General features: G+C 48.1%; 1 protein-coding gene across 4 annotated transcripts; it reads left to right on the forward strand.

The window, feature by feature from the left end:
• Window positions 1-15: 15 nt before the first annotated feature.
• Window positions 16-25365, forward strand: ZNF646 (zinc finger protein 646). Of its 4 annotated transcripts, none has more exons than XM_063935210.1 (3): window positions 16-463; window positions 1732-1891; window positions 18292-25365. In XM_063935210.1, the coding sequence occupies exon 3, from the start codon at window positions 18481-18483 to the stop codon at window positions 24673-24675; it is 6195 nt and encodes a 2064-aa protein (XP_063791280.1). In that variant the 5' UTR covers window positions 16-463; window positions 1732-1891; window positions 18292-18480; the 3' UTR covers window positions 24676-25365. The 4 variants fall into 4 exon arrangements, with proteins under 4 accessions (XP_063791280.1, XP_063791281.1, XP_063791279.1 ...); XM_063935211.1 differs by having other exon boundaries at window positions 1732-1866; XM_063935209.1 differs by lacking the exon at window positions 1732-1891.
• The last annotated feature ends 702 nt before the right edge of the window (window positions 25366-26067 follow it).

The following is a 26067-nucleotide window of genomic DNA, read 5'->3' on the forward strand; positions in this document are numbered from 1 at the left end:
TCTGCCCCGCCGGGCCGCTCCCCGCCATCTTTAGAGCGGGCACACGCCGCGCCCGGCGACGCCATGTCACATGCTGGCAGCCGTCGTGTCCTGGGAGACGAGGAGAGCCGGAGAATGGTGCTAGTGGGGAAGACATTCCGGGGGACACATTTCCTGTTTCCTAGCAACAAAAGGAAGTGTTAATGGTGCTGAGAGATGGTCTAAATAATCCCCGGAGTGATCTCTCCGGCCGGGCCCTACACCCGCAGGCTGGGGCCCCTGACTGGGGGACGGGAGAGCGCCTCGGCCGAGCCTGGGGCCGGCACCTGGGGGCCCCAAGCGCGAGGAGAGGGCCCTGCCCCATTGTGGCCCATTCACCCCCTACTGCTGCTGCTGGGTATCCTACATCTGTGTTACCCCTGGCTATGGGCTGCCTGCCCCTCCCCATCCTAATCACACACACCCCCCACTGGAGGCTGGACAGGTATTATTATTATTATTATTATTATTATTATTATTATTATTATTATTTATATATCCAATCATCTGTTTGTATTATTATATACCCTGTGAGCCTGATTTTTTTTTGTGTGTGTGTATAGAATGTGTGTATGTGTGTATATATATATGTATGTATATATATATATATATATATATATATATATATATATAGTGTGTGTGTTCACTGTATGTGTCTGTGACTGTATTATATTGCTGATTAGGGTGTTACTTTATCAGTCTCTTCCTGTAAAGACATAAATTGGGTACACGCTAAGCGATATATTGCAGCCATTCCAGCGACCGGCCGATATAACGCGAGTCCATCGGTGGGTATGTACCCCCCCCCCAATATGGCCGATATGGCTAAAAATATATCAGTGCATCTGGTTGTGTGTATGGGCGTCATGCAGACCGCCTCCGCACTTGCTGCGAGGACCACCGCCAATTCAGACGTCCGCCCAGCGGGATGAGTGGAGCGACACATCGAGCAGCCGGTTGGTAAGTGTGTATACTTACCTGAATTGGCTGCTACTGTCGTGCTTGTCCGGTGTGTACCCAGCCTTAAGTAATAGATAAGAGTGTAATGCATTGGATGTGTCCTTTCTTACTGTTCCATCAGTCATCCTCCCGCAGCTTTTCCTCACGCTGCAGTTACAGCCGCAGAGTCTCCAGTGTGAGCGGCTTTTCGCTGCGTCGGCATCCAAGATAAAATATATGGTACGCTACTCCTCTCGGAACGTCTATACCGCGCTGGGCGTCTTGTGGTGGTGTACGGGCCGCCAGTTAGTGAGGACTACATACATTCATGACTGGTCTCTACTGATGTAATAGTGCGCTACGTAATCCCAGCGAGTCTGCTCGATATATGAAAGCGGCAATCATTTTAAGTTTTGCCTCTTAAATGATTGGCACTTTAAAACAGTGAGCGGACTCGCTGGGCTCTCACCGATGCCTACAAGTCGTATACCGTTACATTTCCCACAGACTCCAGGGAACGGGGTTCTTGAAACTATGGGGGTGATTCAGATCTGATCACTAGGCAGTCTTATTTATTGTTGATGTATGTTTTGTAGAACTGGAATTGCAGCCGCCGGTCACATGACTACATCCCGTGTGACTGACTGGTCTATATGGCAGCCTCCAGTAGAATAAAGATCTAGTAATCCTTATAATTTGGGAAATGCCGCCATACCTGTTAGTGAAGCCTTAGTTTGTATATACAGTAAATATCGCCACGCTCTCCTCTTACAGAACGCACATCCTGTGTTGAAGAAGTGGCGTTCACATTTGTCTGTATTGCCTGAGAGGTAGGATGAACCTGGGCCGGGGTGGAACAGAGGTCACTGGGGAAGTCATTAGACTGCAATGAACCAGCCGCTGCCCTTGGTAAATGTTGTTCATTTCTAGCCGTGTAAGTACGGGACTTCCAGATACGACGCGTCACGTCACCTGCACATGCAGTGATACAAACTATTATCTCTCAGCGCCTTCTGCCACTATGGGGGGAGATTCAATTGTTTAATGTGCGTATATATTTGCATTTCCCCCGTCACTCTAGAGGGGTGTGGATTAATAGGTCGATGCATTATTTTTTTCTGGTACACCTTATGTGATCTAACTTTAATCAGTACAAACACTCGCTCGCCACAGCTTACGATTCCCAAAAGATGTTCACATGGATAGTAAATCCAGCAAAAGTTGAGAAAACTTATTTAAAACCTAAAAAACATGTGTCGGACTGTTGACAATAACATGGTCTTTCATCGGGGTACCGCTTTAGAAGGGGGGTGTATGCCCAGAAGTGCCAGGTTTAGCCACGTAAAACTGCTAATTCCCAACTAAAGTACTGGGCAGGATGCACCCGTCTGCAGAAACAATTGAATAGCTGCTGGTGGGTGGGCAAGGGTGTGGGGGAATGCGATAACAATTGAATTGCCGTCTGCGTTCTTTGTTTCTGCACAGTAGTGTCTATGTTCCTTAGCTAAATTGTCGCTAGGTTCTATAACGCACGTCTTGCACGCACACATGTATGTAAGCGTGTGTATGTTTACTATAATTTTATGTGTAGATATTAATACATTTAATCCATGGCACTCGATCTGTCTGGTGCCAGAGGTAGGCAACCACATTATTTAAACAACCAGTACAAAGGAGGGAGGGGTACCAGCGTCTGTAGTACAGGTGGGAGTAGGGTAGGTGTGTGGGTAGTATATGTGGGAGTACAGTATGTGTGGGGTTGTAACAGATGGGGAGTAGGGTAGTTGTGAAGGTTTACCAGTGTAAAGCGATTGTGTACACACTACCAGATGTGCACAATATCTCGGTCTCATCTGCCAGATCGGACGGATCATCTAGTGTGTACCCAGCATTAATACAAACATATCTCTCATCCTATAGTGTCCAGGGGAAGTAGAGGGAGGATGGTGGGTAAGATGGGAGGATGGGAAGTAGAGGGAGGATGGTGGGTAAGATGGGAAGTAGAGGGAGGATGGTGGGTAAGATGGGAAGTAGAGGGAGGATGGTGGGTAAGATGGGAAGTAGAGGGAGGATGGTGGGTAAGATGGGAAGTAGAGGGAGGATGGTGGGTATGTGTGGGGAAGATGGGAAGTAGAGTGTAAGGTTGCGAGCAGGGCCTTCCTACCTCTGTCTGTCTGTTATTACCCAGGTTTGTTCTATTACTGTTCTAATTGTGAAGCGCCACGGAATATTCTGCGCTATATAAGAAAGTGTCAATAAATAAGGTGGATGGGAAGTACCGGGCAGGAGTGAGGATGGGAGCGGATAGTTGGAAAGGGTGACTGGGTGCAGAGTAGTAGGGATAGAAGCAGTGGAGGGGAAATGTTAATGCGGCAGTAATATGGTGCTGGAGGGAGAGACACGGGGAAATAGAAGGTAAATTGAGGAGCTGAGGGATGAGTGTGGATTTGCCATGGTGGGTAAGGTGAGCGTGTATGGTAGTGGGGGAGGTGGAGCCCCTTTGCCACCCCCTGACTGGAGCTAATGCCAGTCTCTGCAGCTGCCACGCCAGGTCCATGCTGACCGTTGGACTCAGTTGGTCCGAGCGGAGGTGGCAGCAGCAATCACAGGAGGAGCCGGTGGGCCGAGCATTGGCCTGATCCAGCCTTGTCCTGCATGTGAGGTCATTTCCAGCGTCACTGCGTCATTTACCAACATTATAGGCTGTACAAGTAACCCCTGACTGACACTCGAAGGGCCATAGAGCTGAATTACTGTGCTGCCGACGAGAACTGCCGTCCGCATGCTGCTCTCGTATGTAACACCTATAGGGGTAAATGTATGATGGCAACACATACCGTGCTGGTATCCCTCTTCCCGCTTTGCCTCTTTACCAAGGGGAGCAGCAGTGCTGAGATGTATTAACCTCTCGGCTGCCGGAGAGGGGGAGGGAAAACTGCAGGTGTTGGAACGGTCCATTCATACACTGCCTGCCACATTGGCGTACTATCTTTTAGATACCAGCGATTATAGACAGGGGTGTATAGCACAGCAGCTGTAATACATGGGCGAGACACGGTATCAGCGCACATAACTTGCGCCGATACGACTTTTCCCCTATAATGACGAATGATAAATCTACCCTATATTTTATATATGTCTGTGTGTGGAGATGATGATGATATGTCACTGGTAACGCGGAAAGTCTAATGAAGAGGAAATCCTGCTAGCCGGCACTGTCAGGAATTGGGGTGATAGGCAGCGTGATGCTCTGTAGCACCAGCTTACACTTCACGCTCTATGCTCATAGTTCCGGATTCTGATTTGGAAGTAAAGCAAAAAAAATTAGCTTTGTGTCTGGAACAAACCATGTTGTCGTGCTAGGGGGGCATATACATTTGTGTTTTCTGTGCAGGGTAAATACTGGCTGTTTTGCCATGTAGCCCACAAATGTTAGACGGCTTTGTTTTTACACTGCAATTTAGATTTCAGTTTGAACTATTGGGATCAGCGGGATCCCGGGGTTTATGCCTAAATTTGGCCGGGGATTTGATCCTGGGAATGGAGCTTCCATTGCGGGGTGTGCAGTGATTGCCGGATCTCCTGACATCCGGAGCTTATTGATGGAGCGTTATACGGTTACGGTTTGCTGTGAGCTGTCGCTTCCACTAGAAATGTCGCACCTCCACGTTTGCTCACCTGGGTCTGGCGTTGGGCACAGCTGATCGCAGGGAGCCGCCCTCCCTCAGACAATTACCCAGCTTATCTTTCTTCTAAGAAAACGGTGGTTAATTGTTAGAAATATGTATTTATTAAATAAAACCAGAGTTGTCTCTTGATGAGAAACCATGACTGGCCAATACACGGGGCGTCTATATTTACAGCTGGGTGGAGGGACAATGCAGCACAGCAGGAGGTACTGTAAGGTGCACTGCAATACTCTGTATGCAGAACAAGGTGGCACTGACACCCATATACCTGTCATTTTAGATTGAATTAGGAACCTCACACCTTACCAGTACCGCCTCCACTGGGTCTGGTGAGGCCATGCCTCTTGCCTCACTGTCCGTTATTGGAGTGCTCCGATAGTGGTGTCTGTTTGGGAAGGGGCCACACCCTTTCAGTGCCTCAGCTGGCTCCGTGTATAATCAGGCTCAGACTGTTGGACCTAGCTTTGGCCATGGCAGTGATTAGGGTATAGGGTCGCAGGGAAGGGTATCCGGTCTTTAGGTCGACTGCTATTGGTCGACGCATGAAAAAGTCAACATGAGTCTAAAAAAAAAAAAAGATTTTTTTTTTTTCCTTTCTTTACTATCCACATGGATTGGGAATAGTAACCTCTGCCGAGAAGTTTCCCAATAATGGGCATAATTCAGACCTGGTCGCACGCAGGCTATTTATTGCACTGCTGCGACCAGGTAATCGCCACCTACAGGGGAGGGGGTTAGGGTTTCGCAGGGGTGCATTCGGCTGTGCAGTTTCTGCACAGCCGAAGACTTACTCACCTGCTGCGATGATCCAGGAAGAAGCTGACGTCGAGATCCCTCCCTGGAAATGGGCGGGCACGACTGCGTTTTTCAGACCACTCCCAGAAAACGGTGAGTTGCCGCCCACGAACGCCGTCTGTCTGTCAATCTTTTTGCGTTCGCCGATGCGATCGCTTTCTTCGATGCCCGGCGACTGCCAGCGACGCGCCTGCACATTGCGTCCCGCACGCATGCGCTGTTCAAACCCGATCGCACGGCTGCAAAAAACTGCTCTTGTTATATCTATAGGCACAGAAAGACCCCACCCCATGAGCTCGGCTGTTTGGAGTCCTTTCACTGCGTGCCAGGTGTTGAAGATGTTTAACGTTGATGCAACTGGTGTTCCCCGTCATTCGCAGACGCGGTTATACTGCGACCACTACTACATTCATCCTTAGATCATGAAAATGGCAGAAACCATGGCCCTCATTCCGAGTTGTTGGCTCGTTGCCGAGTTTCGCTATATTGCGATTAGTCGCTTACTGCGCATGCGCAAGGGTCGCAGAGCGCATGCGCTTAGTTATTTCTCTGACGTCCTAGTGGATGCTGGGAACTCCGTAAGGACCATGGGGAATAGCGGCTCCGCAGGAGACTGGGCACAAAAGTAAAGCTTTAGAACTACCTGGTGTGCACTGGCTCCTCCCCCTATGACCCTCCTCCAAGCCTCAGTTAGATTTTTGTGCCCGGCCGAGAAGGGTGCACACTAGGGGCTCTCCTGAGCTTCTTAGTGAAAAGTTTAGTTTTAGGTTTTTTATTTTCAGTGAGACCTGCTGGCAACAGGCTCACTGCATCGAGGGACTAAGGGGAGAAGAAGTGAACTCACCTGCGTGCAGAGTGGATTGGGCTTCTTAGGCTACTGGACACCATTAGCTCCAGAGGGACCGAACACAGGCCCAGCCTCGGAGCTCGGTCCCAGAGCCGCGCCGCCGGCCCCCTTACAGAGCCAGAAACAAGAAGAGGTCCGGAAAAATCGGCGGCAGAAGACATCAGTCTTCACCAAGGTAGCGCACAGCACTGCAGCTGTGCGCCATTGCTCCTCATACACACCTCACACTGCAGTCACTGAGGGTGCAGGGCGCTGGGGGGGGGGGGGGCCCTGAGCAGCAATAAAAACACCTTGGCTGGCAAACATACATCACATATAACCCCCAGGGCTATATGGATGTATTTTAACCCCTGCCAGAATCCATAAAAATGCGGGAGAAAAGTCCGCGTAAAAGGGTCGGAGCCTATCTCCTCAGCACACTGGCGCCATTTTCTCTCACAGCTCCGTTGGAGGGAAGCTCCCTGGCTCTCCCCTGCAGTTACTACACTACAGAAAGGGGTTAAAAAAGAGAGGGGGGCACTAATTAGGCGCAGTATTAATAAAACAGCAGCTAGAAGGGGAAAAACACTTCTATAAGGTTATCCCTGTATATATATATATATATAGCGCTCTGGTGTGTGCTGGCAAACTCTCCCTCTGTCTCCCCAAAGGGCTAGTGGGGTCCTGTCCTCTATCAGAGCATTCCCTGTGTGTGTGCTGTGTGTCGGTACGATTGTGTCGACATGTATGAGGAGGAAAATGGTGTGGAGGCGGAGCAATTGCCTTTAATGGAGATGTCACCCCCTAGGGAGTCGACACCTGAGTGGCTGAGCTTATGGAAGGAATTACGACAGTGTCAGCTCTTTACAAAAGATTGATGACATAAGACAGCCGGCTACTCAGCCTGTGCCTGTCCAGGTGTCTCAAAAGCCATCAGGGGCTCTAAAACGCCCGTTACCTCAGATGGCAGATACAGACGCCGACACGGATACTGACTCCAGTGTCGACGATTAAGAGACGAATGTGACTTCCAGTAGGGCCACTCGTTACATGATTGAGGCTATGGAAAATGTTTTACATATTTCTGATAATACCAGTACCACTAAAAAGGGTATTATGTTGGGTGAGAAAAAACTGCCGGTAGTTTTTCCTGCATCTGAGGAATTAAATAAAGTGTGTGATGATGCGTGGGTTTCCCCCGATAAAAACTGTTAATTCCTAAAAAGTTATTTAGCATCATACCCCTTCCCGCCAGAGGATAGGGCACGTTGGGAAACACCCCCTAGGGTGGATAAAGCGCTCACACGCTTGTCTAAACAGGTGGCACTACCGTCCCTGGATACGGCCGCCCTTAAGGAACCTGCTGACAGAAAGCAGGAAAATATCCTAAAAATGTATATACACTCACACGGGTGTGATACTGCGACCAGCAATCGCCTCAGCCTGGATGTGCAGTGCTGGGGTGGCTTGGTCGGATTCCCTGACTGACAATATTGATACCCTAGATAGGGACAGTATATTACTGACTATAGAGCATTTAAAAGATGCATTTCTATATATGCGTGATGCACAGAGGGATATTTGCCGACTGGCATCAAGAGTAAGTGCGCTGTCCATTTCTGCCAGAAGAGGGTTATGGACAAGACAGTGGTCAGGTGATGCTGATTCCAAAAGGCATATGGAAGTATTGCCTTATAAAAGGGAGGAGTTATTTGGGGTAGGTCTAACAGACCTGGTGGCAACGGCTGGGAAATCCACATTTTTACCCCAGGTAGCCTCTCAACATAAGAAGACGCCGTATTATCAGGCGCAGTCCTTTAGGCCCCATAAGGGCAAGCGGGCAAAAGACTCCTCATTTCTGCCCCGTGGCAGAGGGAGAGGAAAAAGGCTGCAGCAGAAGCCATTCACAAGCTGTATTCCCAGCAGGTGATAATCAAGGTACCCCTCCTACAACAGGGAAAGGGGTATTATTCCACGCTGTTTGTGGTACCGAAGCCGGACGGCTCGGTGAGACTTATTTTAAATCCGAAATCCTTGAACACTTACATACAAAGGTTCAAATTCAAGATGGAGTCACTCAGAGCAGTGATGTCCCAATTTACCCTTCTCACCAAGGGTACCTCAGGTTTGTGGTACAGAACTGTCACTATCAGTTTCAGACGCTGCCGTTTGGATTGTCCACGGCACCCCGGGTCTTTACCAAGGTAATGGCCGAAATGATGATACTCCTTCGAAGGAAGGGAGTTTTAGTTATCCCTTACTTGGACGATCTCCTGATAAGGGCAAGATCCAGGGAACAGTTGGAAGTCGGAGTAGCACTATCTCAGATAGTGCTGCGCCAGCACGGTTGGATTCTCAATATTCCAAAATCGCAGCTGATCCCGACGACATGACTTCTATTCCTAGGGATGATCCTGGACACAGTCCAGAAAAAGGTGTTTCTCCCGGAGGAGAAAGCCAGGGAGTTATCCGAACTAGTCAGAAATCTCCTAAAACCAGGCCAAGTCTCAGTGCATCAATGCACAAGGGTCCTGGGAAAGATGGTGGCCTCTTACGAAAAAATCCCATTCGGCAGATTCCACGCAAGAACTTTCCAGTGGGATCTGCTAGACAAATGGTCCGGGTCGCATCTTCAGATGCATCGGCGGATAATCTTGTCACCAAGGACAAGGGTGTCTCTCCTGTGGTGGTTGCAGAGTGCTCATCTTCTAGAGGGCCGCAGATTCGGCATTCAGGACTGGGTCCTGGTGACCACGGATGCCAGCCTGAGAGGCTGGGGAGCAGTCACACAGGGAAGGAATTTCCAGGGCTTGTGGTCAAGCCTGGAGACATCACTTCACATAAATATCCTGGAGCTAAGGGCCATCTACAATGCTCTAAGCCTAGCAAGACCTCTGCTTCAAGGTCAGCCGGTGCTGATCCAGTCAGACAACATCACGGCAGTCGCCCACGTAAACAGACAGGGCGGCACAAGAAGCAGGAGGGCAATGACAGAAGTTGCAAGGATTCTTCGCTGGGCGGAAAATCATGTGATAGCACTGTCAGCAGTGTTCATTCCGGGAGTGGACAACTGGGAAGCAGACTTCCTCAGCAGACACGACCTCCACCCGGGAGAGTGGGGACTTCACCCAGAAGTCTTCCACATGATTGTGAACCGTTGGGAAAAACCAAAGGTGGACATGATGGCGTCCCGCCTCAACAAAAAACTAGACGGGTATTGCGCCAGGTCAAGGGACCCTCAGGCAATAGCTGTGGACGCTCTGGTAACACCGTGGGTGTACCAGTCAGTGTATGTGTTCCCTCCTCTGCCTCTCATACCCAAGGTACTGAGAATCATAAGAAGGAGAGGAGTAAGGACTATACTCGTGGCTCCGGATTGGCCAAGAAGGACTTGGTACCCGGAACTTCAAGAGATGCTCACAGAGGACCCGTGGCCTCTACCTCTAAGAAAGGACCTGCTCCAGCAGGGACCCTGTCTGTTCCAAGACTTACCGCGGCTGCGTTTGACGGCATGGCGGTTGAACGCCGGATCCTGAAGGAAAAAGGCATTCCAGATGAAGTCATCCCTACCCTGATCAAAGCCAGGAAGGATGTAACCGTACAGCATTATCACCGTATTTGGCGTAAATATGTTGCGTGGTGCGAGGCCAGGAAGGCCCCTACAGAGGAATTTCAACTGGGTCGTTTCCTGCATTTCCTGCAAACAGGACTGTCTATGGGCCTAAAATTAGGGTCCATTAAGGTTCAAATTTCGGCCCTGTCGATTTTCTTCCAGAAAGAACTGGCTTCAGTTCCTGAAGTTCAGACGTTTGTCAAAGGGGTACTGCATATACAGCCTCCTTTTGTGCCTCCAGTGGCACCTTGGGATCTCAATGTAGTTTTGGGGTTCCTAAAATCACATTGGTTTGAACCACTCACCACTGTGGACTTAAAATATCTCACATGGAAAGTGGTAATGCTGTTGGCCCTGGCTTCAGCCAGGCGTGTCTCATAATTGGCGGCTTTATCCTATAAAAGCCCTTACCTAATTTTTCATACGGACAGGGCAGAATTGAGGACTCGTCCTCAATTTCTCCCTAAGGTGGTTTCAGCGTTTCACTTGAACCAGCCTATTGTGGTACCTGCGGCTACTAGGGACTTGGAGGACTCCAAGTTGCTGGACGTAGTCAGGGCCCTGAAAATATATGTTTCCAGGACGGCTGGAGTCAGAAAATCTGACTCGCTGTTTATCCTGTATGCACCCAACAAGCTGGGTGCTCCTGCTTCTAAGCAGACTATTGCTCGTTGGATTTGTAGTACAATTCAGCTTGCACATTCTGTGGCAAGCCTGCCACAGCCAAAATCTGTAATAGCCCATTCCACAAGGAAGGTGGGCTCTTCTTGGGCGGCTGCCCGAGGGGTCTCGGCTTTACAACTTTGCCGAGCAGCTACTTGGTCAGGGGCAAACACGTTTGCTAATTTCTACAAATTTGATACCCTGGCTGAGGAGGACCTGGAGTTCTCTCATTCGGTGCTGCAGAGTCATCCGCACTCTCCCACCCGTTTGGGAGCTTTGGTATAATCCTCATGGTCCTTACGGAGTTCCCAGCATCCACTAGGACGTCAGAGAAAATAAGAATTTACTTACCGATAATTCAATTTCTCGTAGTCCGTAGTGGATGCTGGGCGCCCATCCCAAGTGCGGATTGTCTGCAATACTTGTACATAGTTATTGTTACAAAAATCGGGTTATTATTGTTGTGAGCCATCTTTTCAGAGGCTCCTCTGTTATCATGCTGTTAACTGGGTTCAGATCACAGGTTGTACGGTGTGATTGGTGTGGCTGGTATGAGTCTTACCCGGGATTCAAAATCCTTCCTTATTGTGTACGCTCGTCCGGGCACAGTATCCTAACTGAGGTTTGGAGGAGGGTCATAGGGGGAGGAGCCAGTGCACACCAGGTAGTCCTAAAGCTTTACTTTTGTGCCCAGTCTCCTGCGGAGCCGCTATTCCCCATGGTCCTTACGGAGTTCCCAGCATCCACTACGGACTACGAGAAATAGAATTATCGGTAAGTAAATTCTTATTTTTACTCAAAAGTTAGGTATTTTACTCACGGCATAACGAGGATTTTTCATCGTTCTGGTGATCGGAGTGTGATTGACAGGAAGTGGGTGTTTCTGGGCGGAAACTGGCCGTTTTATGGGTGTGTGCGGAAAAACGCTGCCGTTTCTGGGAAAAACGCGGGGGTGGCTGAAGAAACGGGGGAGAGTCTTGGCAAACGCTGGGTGTGTTTGTGACGTCAAACCAGGAACGAAACTGACTGAACTGATCGCAGTGGCTGAGTAAGTCTCGATCTACTCAGAAACTGCTAAGAAATTTCTATTTGCAATTCTGCTAATCTTTCGTTCGCAATTCTGCTAAGCTAAGATACACTCCCAGAGGGCGGCGGCTTAGCGTGTGTAATGCTGCGAAAAGCGGATAGCAAGCGAACAACTCGGAATGAGGGCCCAAATACGGTCACAGAAGATACACCAATTATTACAAGTTGTAGGAGATGGATGTGCCTTTTGTGTGTATTTCCTGTATTTATGTATTACTAGTTCTTCCAGTAGGATTTATCCTGTAGATTATAGTCTATTAGATATACCCATTTATGTAGACCTGTTGTGCGCAGTGTCCTTCTGTGCGTTTGTGTGGCAGTCCTTTCTGCAGCTGGTTTGGAGCCACCTCCTTTGTTCGTCTTTCTAGATAACACCGGATGTGTGTGCTAACCCTGTCCCCATCTCCAACACCGCCGCTCCCTTCCTTGGCTGTAGATAGGTTACTTGTATGTATCGGAGGAGCGTGGGAGGAGATAATGAGCTTTGAAGACCATTCATGGTGGCTTGTTTTGTTCACACACAACACATCGCCTCTTTATATAGTGCTATAACACCACATGGTATTTTCTCTTACGTTCCTAGAGGATGCTGGGAACTCCGTAAGGACCATGGGGATAGACTGGCTCCGCAGGGGACATGGGCACTAAGAAAGAACTTTAGGAATGGGTGTGCACTGGCTCCTCCCTCTATGCTCCTCCTCCAGACCTCAGTTTACTACTGTGCCCAGAGGAGACTGGGTGCATTATAGGGAGCTCTCCTGAGTTTCCTGTCAGAAATTATTTTAGTTAGGTTTTGTATTTTCAGGGAGCCTGCAGGCAACAGACTCCCTGCATCGAGGGACTGAGGAGAGAGAAACAGACCTACTTCTGTGAGTTTCAAGGCTCTGTTTCTTAGGCTACTGGACATCATTAGCTCCAGAGGGATTGGTACGCAGGTCTCACCCTCGCCGTCCGTCCCAGAGCCGCACCGCCGTCCTCTTCGCAGAGCCGGAATATAGAAGCCGGGTGAGTATGAGAAGAAAAGAAGACTTCAGAGGCGGCAGAAGACTTCATGATCTTCACAGAGGTAACGCACAGCAGTAAAGCTGTGCGCCATTGCTCCCATACACATCACACACAACAGTCACTGTAAGGGTGCAGGGCGCAGGGGGGCGCCCTGGGCAGCATATAAACCTCTCTTTTGGCAAAAATACATATATACATGTACAGCTGGGCACTGTACATGTATATAAAGAGCCCCCGCCAGTTTTTTTAAATTTTTGAGCGGGACAGAAGCCCGCCGCCGAGAGGGCGGGGCTTCTCCCTCAGCACTCGCCAGCGCTATTTTCTCCACAGCACAGCGCTGAGAGGAAGCTCCCCGGACTCTCCCCTGCTTACTCACGGTGACCGAGGGTTTTCAAGAGGGGGGGGGAGGGCACATAGTTGGCGCATATACATATAAAAGGCGCTACTGGGTAAACATTTTGTGTTTCTTCCTGGGTCATATAGCGCTGGGATGTGTGCTGGCATACTCTCTCTCTCTCCAAAGGGCCTGGTGGGGAAACTGTCTTCAGATAAGAGTTTCCCTGTGTGTGTGGTGTGTCGGTACGCGTGTGTAGACATGTCTGAGGTAGAAGGCTCGCCTAGGGAGGAGGGGGAGTGTATGAATGTGAGGTCTCCGTCGGCAGCGCCGATACCTGACTGGATGGATATGTGGAATGTTTTAAGTGCTAATGTAAATTTATTGCACAAAAGATTAGACAAAGCTGAAGCTAGGGAACAGTCAGGGAGTCAACCCATGGCTGTCCATATGTAGCCGGGACCTTCGGGGTCTCAAAAGCGCCCACTATCCCAAATAGGAGACACAGATACCGACACGGATTCTGACTCCAGTGTCAACTACGATGATGCAAAGTTACAGCCAAAAGTGGCTAAATTTATTTGTTATATGATTATTGCAATAAAAGATGTTTTGCATATCACAGAGGAACCCCCTGTCCCTGACACGAGGGTACACATGTATAAGGGAAAGAAGCCTGAGGTCACCTTTCCCCCCTCGCATGAGTTGAACGAATTATGTGAAAAAGCTTGGGAATCTCCAGACAAAAAACTGCAGATTCCCAAAAGGATACTTATGGCGTATCCTTTCCCGCCAACGGACAGGATACGGTGGGAATCCTCCCCTAGGGTAGACAAAGCATTGACACGCTTATCAAAAAAGATAGCGCTGCCATCCCAAGATACGGCTACCCTCAGGGATCCTGCTGACCGCAAGCAGGAGGTTACCTTAAAGTCCATTTACACACATTCTGGTACCTTACTCAGACCGGCAATTGCGTCGGCCTGGGTTTGTAGCGCTGTAGCAGCATGGACAGATTCCTTATCAGCGGAAATTGAGACCCTAGATAAGGATACCATTTTATTGACCCTAGGGCATATAAAAGATGCTGTCTTATATATGAGAGATGCTCAAAGAGACCTTAGTCTACTGGGTTCCAGAATAAACGCCATGTCTATTTCTGCTAGGCGAGTCTTATGGACCTGGCAGTGGACAGGTGATGCCGACTCAAAGAGGCATATGGAGGTTTTGCCTTACAAGGGTGAGGAATTGTTTGTGGAAGGTCTCTCGGACCTCGTCTCCACAGCTACGGCAGGTAAATCGAATTTTTTGCCTTATGTTCCCTCACAGCCTAAGAAAGTGCCACATTATCAAATGCAGTCCTTTCGGTCAAATAAAAGCAAGAGTACGTGGATCGTCCTTTCTTGCCAGAGGTAAGGGCAGAGGAAAAAAGCTGCACAACGCAGCTAGTTCCCAGGAACAGAAGTCCTCCCCGGCCTTTGCAAAATCTACCGCATGACGCTGGGGCTCCGCTGAGGGAGTCCGCCCCAGTGGGGCCACGTCTTCGACTTTTCAGCCACATCTGGGTTCACTCACAGGTGGATCCCTGGGCAATGGAAATTGTTTCTCAGGGATACAAGCTGGAATTCGAAGAGGTGCCTCCTCGCCGGTTTTTCAAATCGGCTCTACCAACTTCTCCCCTAGAAAGGGAGATAGTGTTAAATGCTATTCACAAATTGTGTCTTCAACAAGTGGTGGTCGAGGTTCCCCTGCTTCAAAGAGGGAAGGGATACTACTTAACTCTGTAGTCCCGAAACCGGACGGTTCGGTCAGACCCATTTTGAATTTAAAATCCCTGAACCTATGCTTAAAACGGTTCAAGTTCAAGATGGAATCGCTCAGAGCGGTCATCGCCAGCCTGGAAGGGGGGGATTTTATGGTATCTCTGGACATAAAGGATGCATACCTTCATGTTCCCATTTATCCACCTCACCAGGCGTACCTGAGATTTGCGGTACAGGATTGTCATTACCAATTTCAGAAGTTGCCGTTTGGGCTTTCCACGGCCCCGAGGATTTTCACCAAGGTAATGGCGGAAATGATGGTGCTCCTGCGCAAGCAGGGTGTCACAATTATCCCATACTTGGACGATCTCCTCATAAAAGCGAGATCACGAGAGAAGTTACTGAACAGCGTGTCACTTTCACTGAAGGTGTTACAGCAACACGGCTGGATTCTCAATATCCCGAAGTCGCAGCTGGTTCCTACGACTCGTCTGACCTTCTTGGGCATGATTCTGGACACAGACCAGAAAAGGGTTTTTCTTCCGATAGAAAAAGCTCAGGAACTCATGACTCTAGTCAAGAACCTATTGAAGCCAAAACAAGTGTCAGTACATCATTGCACTCAAGTCCTGGTAAAGATGGTGGCAACATACGAAGCCATTCCCTTCGGCAGGTTCCATGCAAGGATTTTCCAATGGGACCTATTGGACAAGTGGTCCGGGTCACATCTACAAATTCATCAGCTGATCACCCTGTCCCCCAGAGCCAGGGTATCTCTCCTGTGGTGGCTGCAGAGTGCTCACCTTTTAGAAGGCCGCAGGTTCGGCATTCAGGACTGGATCCTGGTGACCACGGATGCGAGCCTCAGAGGGTGGGGAGCAGTCACACAGGGAAGAAACTTCCAAGGACTTTGGACAAGTCAAGAGACTTGTCTTCACATCAACATCCAGGAACTGAGGGCCATATACAACACCCTACGTCAAGCGGAGAACTTACTTCGCGACCAACCAGTTCTGATCAAGTCAGACAATATCACCGCAGTGGCTCATGTAAACCGCCAAGGCGGGACAAGGAGCAGAGTGGCAATGGCGGAAGCCACCAGGATTCTTCGCTGGGTGGAAAATCATGTAAGCGCACTGTCAGCAGTGTTCATTCCGGGAGTGGACAACTGGGAAGCAGACTTCCTCAGCAGACACGACCTGCATCCAGGAGAGTGGGGACTTCATCAGGAAGTCTTCGCACATATTGCAAGTCAGTGGGGACTGCCCCAGATAGACATGATGGCGTCCCGCCTCAACAAAAAGCTACAGAGGTATTGCGCCAGATCAAAAGACCCTCAGGCGGTAGCAGTAGACGCCCTGGTGACACCGTGGGTGTTCCAGTCGGTCTATGTGTTTCCTCCTCTTCCTCTCATACCCAAGGTGTTGAGAATAATAAGAAGAAGAGGAGTGAGAACAATTCTCATTGTTCCAGATTGGCCACGAAGGGCCTGGCATCCGGGTCTGCTGGAAATGCTCACGGGAGATCCGTGGCCTCTTCCTCTGCGACAGGACCTGTTGCAACAGGGGCCCTGTCTGTTCCAAGACTTACCGTGGCTGCGTTTGACGGCATGGCGGTTGAACGCCGGATCCTAGCGGAAAAGGGCATTCCTGATGAGGTCATTCCTACTCTGATAAAGGCTAGGAAACGTTATCACCGGATATGGCGAAAATATGTTTCTTGGTGTGAGGCCAGGAATGCTCCTACGGAAGAATTCCATCTGGGCCGTTTCCTTCACTTCCTACAGACTGGAGTGAATTTGAGCCTAAAATTAGGCTCCATTAATGTTCAGATTTCGGCCTTATCCATTTTCTTTCAAAAAGAATTGGCTTCTCTCCCAGAAGTACAGACTTTTGTGAAGGGAGTGCTGCATATTCAGCCTCCTTTTATACCTCCGGTGGCGCCTTGGGACCTTAACGTGGTGTTGAGTTTCCTTCAGTCGCACTGGTTTGAACCACTTCAAACGGTGGAGTTAACATGACCACCTTCCAAGTGAGATATTTTATTAGCCTTGGCTTCGGCTAGGCGAGTGTCGGATTTGGCGGCTTTGTCACATAAAAGCCCCTATCTGGTTTTCCATATGGATAGGGCGGAATTGCGGACCCGTCCTCAGTTCTTGCCTAAGGTGGTGTCATCTTTTCATATGAACCAACCTATTGTGGTGCCTGTGGCTACGCGAGACTTGGAGGATTCCGAGTCCCTTGATGTGGTCAGGGCTTTGAAAATTTTACGTGGCCAGAACGGCTAGAGTCAGAAAAACAGAAGCACTGTTTGTCCTATATGCAGCCAACAAGGTTGGCGCCGCTGCTTCAAAGCAGACTATTGCTCGCTGGATCTGTAACACGATTCAGCAAGCGCATTCTACGACTGGATTGCCGTTACCAAAATCGGTCAAGGCCCATTCCACTAGGAAGGTGGGCTCGTCTTGGGCGGCTGCCCGAGGGGTCTCGGCATTACAACTGTGCCGAGCTGCTACTTGGTCGGGTTCAAACACCTTTGCAAAGTTCTATAAGTTTGATACCCTGGCTGAGGAGGACCTCCTCAATCGGTGCTGCAGAGTCATCCGCACTCTCCCGCCCGTTTGGGAGCTTTGGTATAATCCCCATGGTCCTTACGGAGTCCCCAGCATCCTCTAGGACGTAAGAGAAAATAAGATTTTAAACCTACCGGTAAATCTTTTTCTCGTAGTCCGTAGTGGATGCTGGGCGCCCGTCCCAAGTGCGGACTACTTCTGCGAGACTTGTATATAGTTTTGCTTACATAAGGGTTATGTTATAGTTTCATTAGTTTTGGACTGATGCTACGTTGTTTTTTCATACTGTTAACTGTTTAATGGATACACAAGTTATACGGTGTGATTGGTGTGGCTGGTATGAATCTTGCCCTTGGATTAACAAAAATCCTTTCCTCGTACTGTCCGTCTCCTCTGGGCACAGTTTCTCTAACTGAGGTCTGGAGGAGGGGCATAGAGGGAGGAGCCAGTGCACACCAATACCTAAAGTCTTTCTTAAAGTGCCCATGTCTCCTGCGGAGCCCGTCTATCCCCATGGTCCTTACGGAGTCCCCAGCATCCTCTACGGACTACGAGAAAAAGACTTACCGGTAGGTTTAAAATCTTATTTTTTTCTTTTATTACCTGCATATTATTAATGTTCTCAGCCTAGGGGCACGGGTTTATGCAATACTGTAGATGTGTGTTTTTATTGTTTGAGCAGCTTTGTTTTCACAAGCATAAAGGGCCTACTTCTGAGTTGGAAGTAAAGAGAAAACAAAAGAAACTGGAAACTGCTTCCTTGTCAAACCATACTGCATTGTCAGGCTTATAAATACATTTACTATGTTTGCATGCCGGGTAAATACTGGCTGCTTTTGCATGTAGCCCACAAATACTGTGCAGCTTTATGATAACATCTCTCTGCTAAGCCACAACTCAGAATTGTTCCCAAAATGTTTCAGGCATCATTTTTGTACTTTGACCTTTCGTCTACACACTTTTGATTCATTTTTATATTTCTTTACAGGATTGCGGTGAAGAAATGCTGAGTGTAGGAAGCCGGGTTCTGGACGCGCACACGAGAGAGAGATACCCGTAATCTGTGGCGTCACCGCAGCTGGAAGTGATGCTCAAGCATTGTCCTAGGAGTGGAGCTTGATCCCCGTGGGCTGGTGGAAATTTCATGGTGTGAAAGACCTCGTGTTCCTCACTAAACATGGATGAAGGAGGTTTTGGGGCCCACCAAGTAGAAGGTGCTCCAGGCCGATCCTTGAAGTGTGACCAGGAAGACAGACCATATAAATGTAAACAGTGTGACAAAAGTTACCGGCATGCTGGCAGCCTTGTCAACCATAGGAAGACCCACCAGGTTGGACTCTACACCTGCCTAATCTGTCAAAAAGAGTACTCTAATCCAATGGGATTGAAAAGCCACCTGCGCACCCACTCGGAGGAGAAGCGTTTCCAGTGTGACCAATGCGGAGAAGCCTTTCGCATGTCTCAGCAACTTTACAACCACAGGAAGTCTTTGCATAGTTTTTGTTCTGTCTCTAATGGGGAAAACGTTGGCAGAAGCCACAAGCTTGACACACAGCCTCCAGTGCTTGCAGAGAGTAGCAATTTAATGAGTAATTTGGAGAACTACATTGCTGAATCCATGGTGCCGGTGGACTTTTCTCAGCTTGTGTTAAAGCATTACCCGGAGGAGAAATCGCAAGACGAGGGTACCGCAGAAGATTACTCTGAAGGAAGGGCGACTGTTGCAGAGGAGAGAGAAGAGATGACCCAAAGCAACTCTGAGGAGTATAGGTATAAGTGTAACCAGTGCGAGAAAGCCTATAAACATGCCGGCAGTCTGGCTAACCACAAACAGAGCCATATGGTTGGTGTGTATCAATGTGCCATCTGTTTTAAGGAATTTTCCAATCTCATGGCCATGAAGAACCACTGCCGTCTCCATTCAGATTCCAGAGCCCGAAGACGTTTCAGATCCTCTGCAAAAGTTGCTGGGAGCCGTGCAAGAAGCACAGATCTACCACAGACTGACGTGTTGCAGTCGGATGACTTTTTGGAACAGCACGACGATCCGCCTGATCTATCTGAGGTATCGGAGAGCAGCAACGTAGAGGAAGATGCAGATAAAATCCCCTTACCTGGCCCAGAACACCAGGTGGCACCTGAACCTGGCTCATTAAGTCCGCTTTCCAAACCTAATCCTAATGCGGAGGATACGCGCTTCTGTTTAGACTCATTGCTTCAGAGCTCTGGCATTGACAATATGGTTCAGGTGCAGGAGAATACAGTGGTCCGTAATTCTTCCTTCAAACATGAAGGGGAATCAGGGCAGTGCCAGGCTCAACAATTATCCTATGACTCTACACTTGAAGAAGAAGCTAACTCGGGAGATGTGGCAAACAGGCCTTTTAAGTGCCAAGAGTGTGGGAAGACATACAGGCATGCGGGGAGCCTCATAAATCACAAAAAGACTCACCAAACCGGGGTGTACAGCTGTTCATTATGTTCTAAGCAGATGTTCAATATGGCTGCCTTAAAAAACCATCTTCGTGCTCACTTTAAGTCTAGAGGAGGGAGAAAGCTTGAAGATGCCTTTTTCCATTCTGCCAGCTTCTCTGAGTTCTTCCAAAACCCAGAGGACCCTTACCAATGTGGCATCTGTGGTGAAATATTAACTAATGAGAGCGATTATCTACAGCACCAAGTCCTTCACCAAGAGCAGGGGCTGAAAGAAACCTGTAGTGAGAGTCCAAATATGGAAGAGGGTCCTGAAACTGATGTTTGTTGGCAGGAACATCCCCAAGCCTCACACGGTAGCAGTGATGACTCTGCTTATTCAAGTGGTCCCGGTATGCCAGATATAATCAAGACAGAGGTGGAACACCTTGCCCTTCAGCAGTGGAGTCCTCTAGCCGTACAACCTGATGTAAAGACTGAGAGCAGCGGTGCTGGCCTTCAAAGCGCATCTACAAGTTTTGATCAGCTTCCACAAGATCAGATTGTCTCAAAAGAGGAAATGTCTTGTGGATTACAAGAACCAGAGCAAGCACCAGTGGACCGACCCTATAAATGTGAGTCTTGCGGAAGGACATATCGTCACAAAAGCAGCTTAATAAATCATAAGCTGACACACAAGACAGGAGTATATCAATGCTCTCTCTGCCCAAAGCAATACACTAATTTAATGGCCCTACGAAACCACCACCGATTCCATAATAGATCATATGCAGGGAGAAGGGGGCACTCATCCAGACGAAGTCACCATTTTTTTCGTAGCAAACCCAGATTTTTGCAAACAAAAAGCGTGAACTCGTTGGTAGAATCTGTGAAACTAAATGACAAAATAACCCCTGGGGCGGCCACCCATATTGCAGCTTCTGAAACAATTTTGACCGAGTCACAAACTCATTGCCGCTGTGGAAAGTCTTTTACCTGCTCAGAAGATTTTCATGAACACGGCCAGAGATGTAGGAAAGCAACGTCTGACTCTTGTGCGGAGCCAGCCACAGACCTCCAAGGTGGGAATTCAATGTTTACAAGCCTCCCAGAAGCTGCTGCAAAAACAAAAGTGATAACAGAACCCCATGGAAAAGTTTCAGAAACTTCAGAACCTCATGGAAGACGGGTGTTTGAATGTGACCTTTGCGAAAAATCCTATAGACATTCAGGAAGCCTAATCAACCACAAACGTACGCACCAAACTGGTGATTACATGTGCCCTTATTGCTCCAAGCATGTACATAACTTGGCTGCCTTAAAAAATCATATAAGAATTCATCACAAGGTTAAAAAGAGCCAACAGGAAAACGGGAGTGATAATCCTGGGTTTATTTATGCTGATCTTGGCTTCCCCCATGATGGCAAGGACTTATTTGGTTGTGTCAGCTGTGAAGAAACGTTCCATAGTGAAAGTGATCTGGTGGCTCACCAAATGGTCCACATGGCACTAGAGGGAGAATTATGGGACCATCAGGATCCAGTATCAAGCACACCAAAGGTCTATAAAGATCCAACTTTAAGAGTTATTAGGGACTATGATTGGGAACGTTCTAGTGTCTCAGATTTCCATGGAGAGGACACTAAAGATCTTGGGTCTCCAGGTGAAGATATTAAACCTTTAGATTACACATGTGTAGAATGTGGGGAAGTTTATGACAGTGTAGAGGACCTGAATGACCATAAACATACCCATCAGACTGGTATATACCAGTGTTCCTTTTGCCCCAAAGAGTACCCCAACCTACTTGCCCTGAGAAGTCATTTTCAGTCCCACACCAAGCCTCAAGCTCTCAGGAATAGTGGCAGAGAAACCTTAGATGGTTCTGAGGAGAATGAGTTTGTGGATAATCCGCCCTCTGTGGATAACAGCTATGACTGTGGTCACTGTGGACTGATCTTCTCAAATGAAGTAGACTTCCATCAGCACCAGGTTGCACATGAAAAACAGGTGATGGAAGAAACTCTACCTGGGCTCCAAGCTGAGGGACAAGTGTCGGAGCTCTCCTTCCCCATGCATTCCTCAGAAAGGGAGTTGTTAAGAAGAATAAAGAGCGAGATGGAGGAAGCCGACCCCAGTGAAGCTGCTGATGCTGGATCTCTGCTGTCCCATATTTGTGGCTTCTGTGGTAAGACTTACGATGATCTAGAGAGCTTGCAGGTCCATAGCTTGAGTCACTGTGCTGAAGTGCCCTCTGCAAGTGGAAATGTCCCCCCTGAGGCAGATGCTCAAGATGAAACCCCCCAGCAAAGTCTGACCGTGAAAGAGGAGGATAGTTCTGTTGAAACTGCCAAGAATGGAGAAAGCCCAGAGAGCCGCCCTTATACTTGTGAGCAGTGTGGAAAGACCTATCGACATGGTGGAAGTTTAGTAAACCATAAAAAGACTCATTTAGTTGGCAATTTCCAGTGTGTTGCTTGTTTTAGACAGTATCCTAACCTTGCAGCTTACAGAAACCACTTGAGACACCACCCAGATTGTAAGCAGCAGGCAGCGATGAACAATCCTCATGAACTACAAGCTTCAAGTCTAAACAACAGTATATACCCCAGTGGGGACAGGATACAGTGGAACCTTTCTCCCCCTTCCAGTGTTATTTTATCTGACCTTGCTGGTCCCCATGTTATGTCCAATTACTTTAAACCAAACAAGAAATCTGAATCTAAGGCTAATTCCACTCTAAATAATTCCCCTCCCCAAGTTGATTGCCAGACTCCCATAAAACGTATCAAGAACTCAAGTAGACGGTCTTCTAGGCGAGCTGGTAGAAAGAAAGTAGCGACTGTTCCAACAGCTGCTCCTGGAGGCATATCTCCCAGTGGTCCCCTGAAAGTGGCCGATGGAGAAGACAAATCACTTAAGATCTGTGAATTTTGTGGTCAAATGTTCTTTGGTGTTAAAGATATGGCACTGCATCTTTCTGGTAATTGTGCGCGGAGCAGCCACTCAGAAAAAGTAATGGCTTCTCTACTAGTCGGCAAGAGGACAGAGAGTAAAGGAATTATGCTGCCGTCCCTCGCTGGTTTGATTTTGTCACCTTGTCAAAGTGAGAGTGGGTTTCACCAACGTCCATTTCGTTGTGAAGTATGTGGCAGGAGTTATAGGCATGCAGGGAGTCTCATTAACCATAAGCAGACGCACAAAACTGGGGTTTTCCGCTGTTCAATTTGCCAGAAACGTTTCTTCAACCTCATGGCCATGAAAAACCACAACCGAATCCACTTTGAACTGAAGAGGCACAAGTGCCTGGACTGTGGCAAAGCTTTTCGGCTGAGAAAGCAATTGGACACCCACCAAAGAATACACCGGCAAAGGGCTGCAGCCAGAAAACCAGGAAGGCGCAACCGCAGAAGTATGAAACATAAAAAAGTTGCTCAATGGCAGCAGCAAAAGTCCTCTATTTTTTCTAAAGACCTTCCAAGCCAAGACCCTTCTTCAGTTCAAGTTAACGGTATTGGGAAGAAGAGGTCTGTATCTACGGTGAAAAGGGCAATGGATCCTAATTTCCGTCCTTACCAATGTGAAGAGTGTGGGAGATCATACAGGCATGCAGGAAGCTTGTTTAACCATAAGAAAAGTCACAAAATTGGGCAGTACTGTTGTTCCATTTGTGACAAAACGTATTCTAATCTCATGGCCATGAAGAATCATCAACGCACTCATTACGAAGCCAAAAGACATCACTGCTCCCAATGTGGAAAGACCTTCAGGTGGAAAAGGCAGCTTTACAGACACCAAGTTGTTCATGCCCAAGACGGGCCCCAGTCGTCCGATTCTCATCTGCCGTCAGAAGCAGGAGAAGCAATTGTAGTAGATGATCACAAGGAAGAAACCTCCACTCTGTCCCATAAAAGACCCAGAACAACCAGATACCGCTCATCCAGTGCTACAAAGAAGACCAACAAAACTAGCGAGCAGTTATCCTCCTTAAAACCGGTTTGTCTAGCTTGTGGCATATTATTTGCCAGCTATGATGAGTTGGAAAGCCACCAGTGTAATGAAAACATGTCTGATATGTTGGCCTCTGGTAAGGAAGGGACAGAAGACCCTACATCATCAGAAGAGGGACGGCCATATCAATGTAATGTTTGTGGCCGCACCTACCGGCATGCTGGTAGTTTACTCAATCACAAAAACACTCATGAGACAGGGCTTTATAAGTGCTCCATATGCCACAAACAGTTTTTTAACACCATGGCCATAAAGAACCATCTCCGCACTCACACAGCCGAGAAACGCTTCCAATGCGTGGACTGCGGAAAAGCTTTTCGCTCTTCCCGAGAACTGATCTGCCACAGTCGAGTCCATACTGGTGAAAGACCCTTCCATTGCCCAACTTGCAATCGCGGGTTTAGCAGTAAGCTGACACTTAGGCATCATCAACGTACTCATAAGCATTCGACTTCTTGTTCTTCTCAGTCTTCCACACGTGTTCTGCCAAGTGCTAAAGAAACGGAGTGCAGTGAAAAGAACTCATTGGAATCGCCGGAGGTGACGCAGAACCCAACCGCCCAAGAAGAACGTAAATACAAGTGCAACCAATGCGATCGCTCTTACCGCCATGCTGGTAGTCTATTCAATCACCAGAAAACCCATAGGACTGGGGTCTACAAGTGCCCAAATTGCCTCAAGGAATTCTTCAACCTGCTTGCCTTTAAGAACCATCTCCGTATTCACAAATATCCGTGCAAGGACTGCGGGAAAGCTTTTCGCATCGCTAGCCATCTGGCTGCGCATCGTAAACTGCATGAACAGGAGGAGCCTTTAACCTGCCCGCTCTGCAACAAGCACTTTTCCTGCCGCTCCAGTCTTGACCAGCACCAGTTGACCCATAATGGCTCGAGCGGTGATGTCCTGGAGCCTCAGGCTGTAGCCAATTTCATGGTGGAAGTGACATGAGCTTAGACCGAGAAGTTACAGCTACTTCCCACCACGTTCTCTAGTCAGAAGACTGACCTTTCCACACATTCACTTTCTTTGTAAACAGCCTCAGCAAGGTGCCATTAAACCGTTCAACGATGTCCAGGTGTAGATTGTAACCCAGTAATGGACAGACCTGCAGAATCATCTTCAGAAACGAAGTGGCACTTTTTTATTTTTGTTTTTATTTTATTTTTAATCAAATGTTTCTCCCCCTAGTTACGTTGCCTTTTCATTTTGTTACAAAGGACAAGGAGGGGTTCTCCTTCCCTTACCACATGCACTTCTGCGGAAACATGGTGCTTTAATGAAACATTCTGACACCTGCGTGTCGCTCACAGCAACGCGACGTTGCCGATTTAGCCTCGCCCCAGTGACTATACTTTATTTGTACACTTCCTCCTCACCATTCCAGGGGAAGATTACAAACTGTTGTGGGACTGTTATAAGCAATTTGGGTGGGTTACACGGTAGGGCAGCACATTTGCTTGAAACGGGTTTACACATTGCCCTCTACAAGGCTGTTATGTTCTCATTTCCTGCTGGGCGGAGCCTGCAGCACTGTGCAGTAGATGGGTTTAATAATTTATATTGTACAGGGTTCCGAGAACCTTCAAGCTGACAGTGTAGGGGGGAGGGGATTATGCAGATAAATTAATTTGTAAATGCTTGGTTTGTCGCGTCTTTCTTTGGGGGAGGTGTATAATGTGATTGAGTCCTGTAGAGGAGCGTGCTTTTAGCAGTGAACACATCCTGTACTTGCTGCTGTAAATCTACAGAGTTTCCCGAAGTCCACTGTTACAGTCCAGGTATTAAGGATATCCGTTTCTGAGTTGGTTAAATCAAATTTAGTGAGGTACTAATTAAGTCACCTGTGCTCAAGCATCAATATCCTTAAAAGCTTGGACTGCAATGGTGGAGTTTGGGAAACTGATTTACACAACTGTTCAGCATCTGAGGATATATTACCTGGCCTGAAGGGGGCAGTCTTGTACAGTGCCTACCTGTGGTTTATTCTACTCCTGAATCCTTCTCAAAGGGAGTTTTTTTTTATTTTTTTATTTACAAACCAGACCAGTGCTCTCGGAAATGCAATTAAGTAGAAGGCATTTCTCTATGAATGAATGGCACCCCTCCGCCTCTTCCTAGGTGGTATTTCCATGAATATTTGTCCAGCCCAGAACATGCCAGTCCCCCTTAGTTGTGCTTTGTGAGCAATGAAGTAATACATCTTCTTCTATACATTTATAAATCTGTATACTATGTGCTCATTTCCGGGTGTCCGCAAGTAATGTAATACTCCCAACATTTCCTGTTTTTTGGATTTCGGTCTGTGAAAGAAGGTAGGATATTTATATCCCAAGCAAAATA

Source organism: Pseudophryne corroboree, chromosome 7 (assembly GCF_028390025.1).
Source record: "Pseudophryne corroboree isolate aPseCor3 chromosome 7, aPseCor3.hap2, whole genome shotgun sequence".
Lineage (NCBI taxonomy): Eukaryota > Metazoa > Chordata > Amphibia > Anura > Myobatrachidae > Pseudophryne > Pseudophryne corroboree.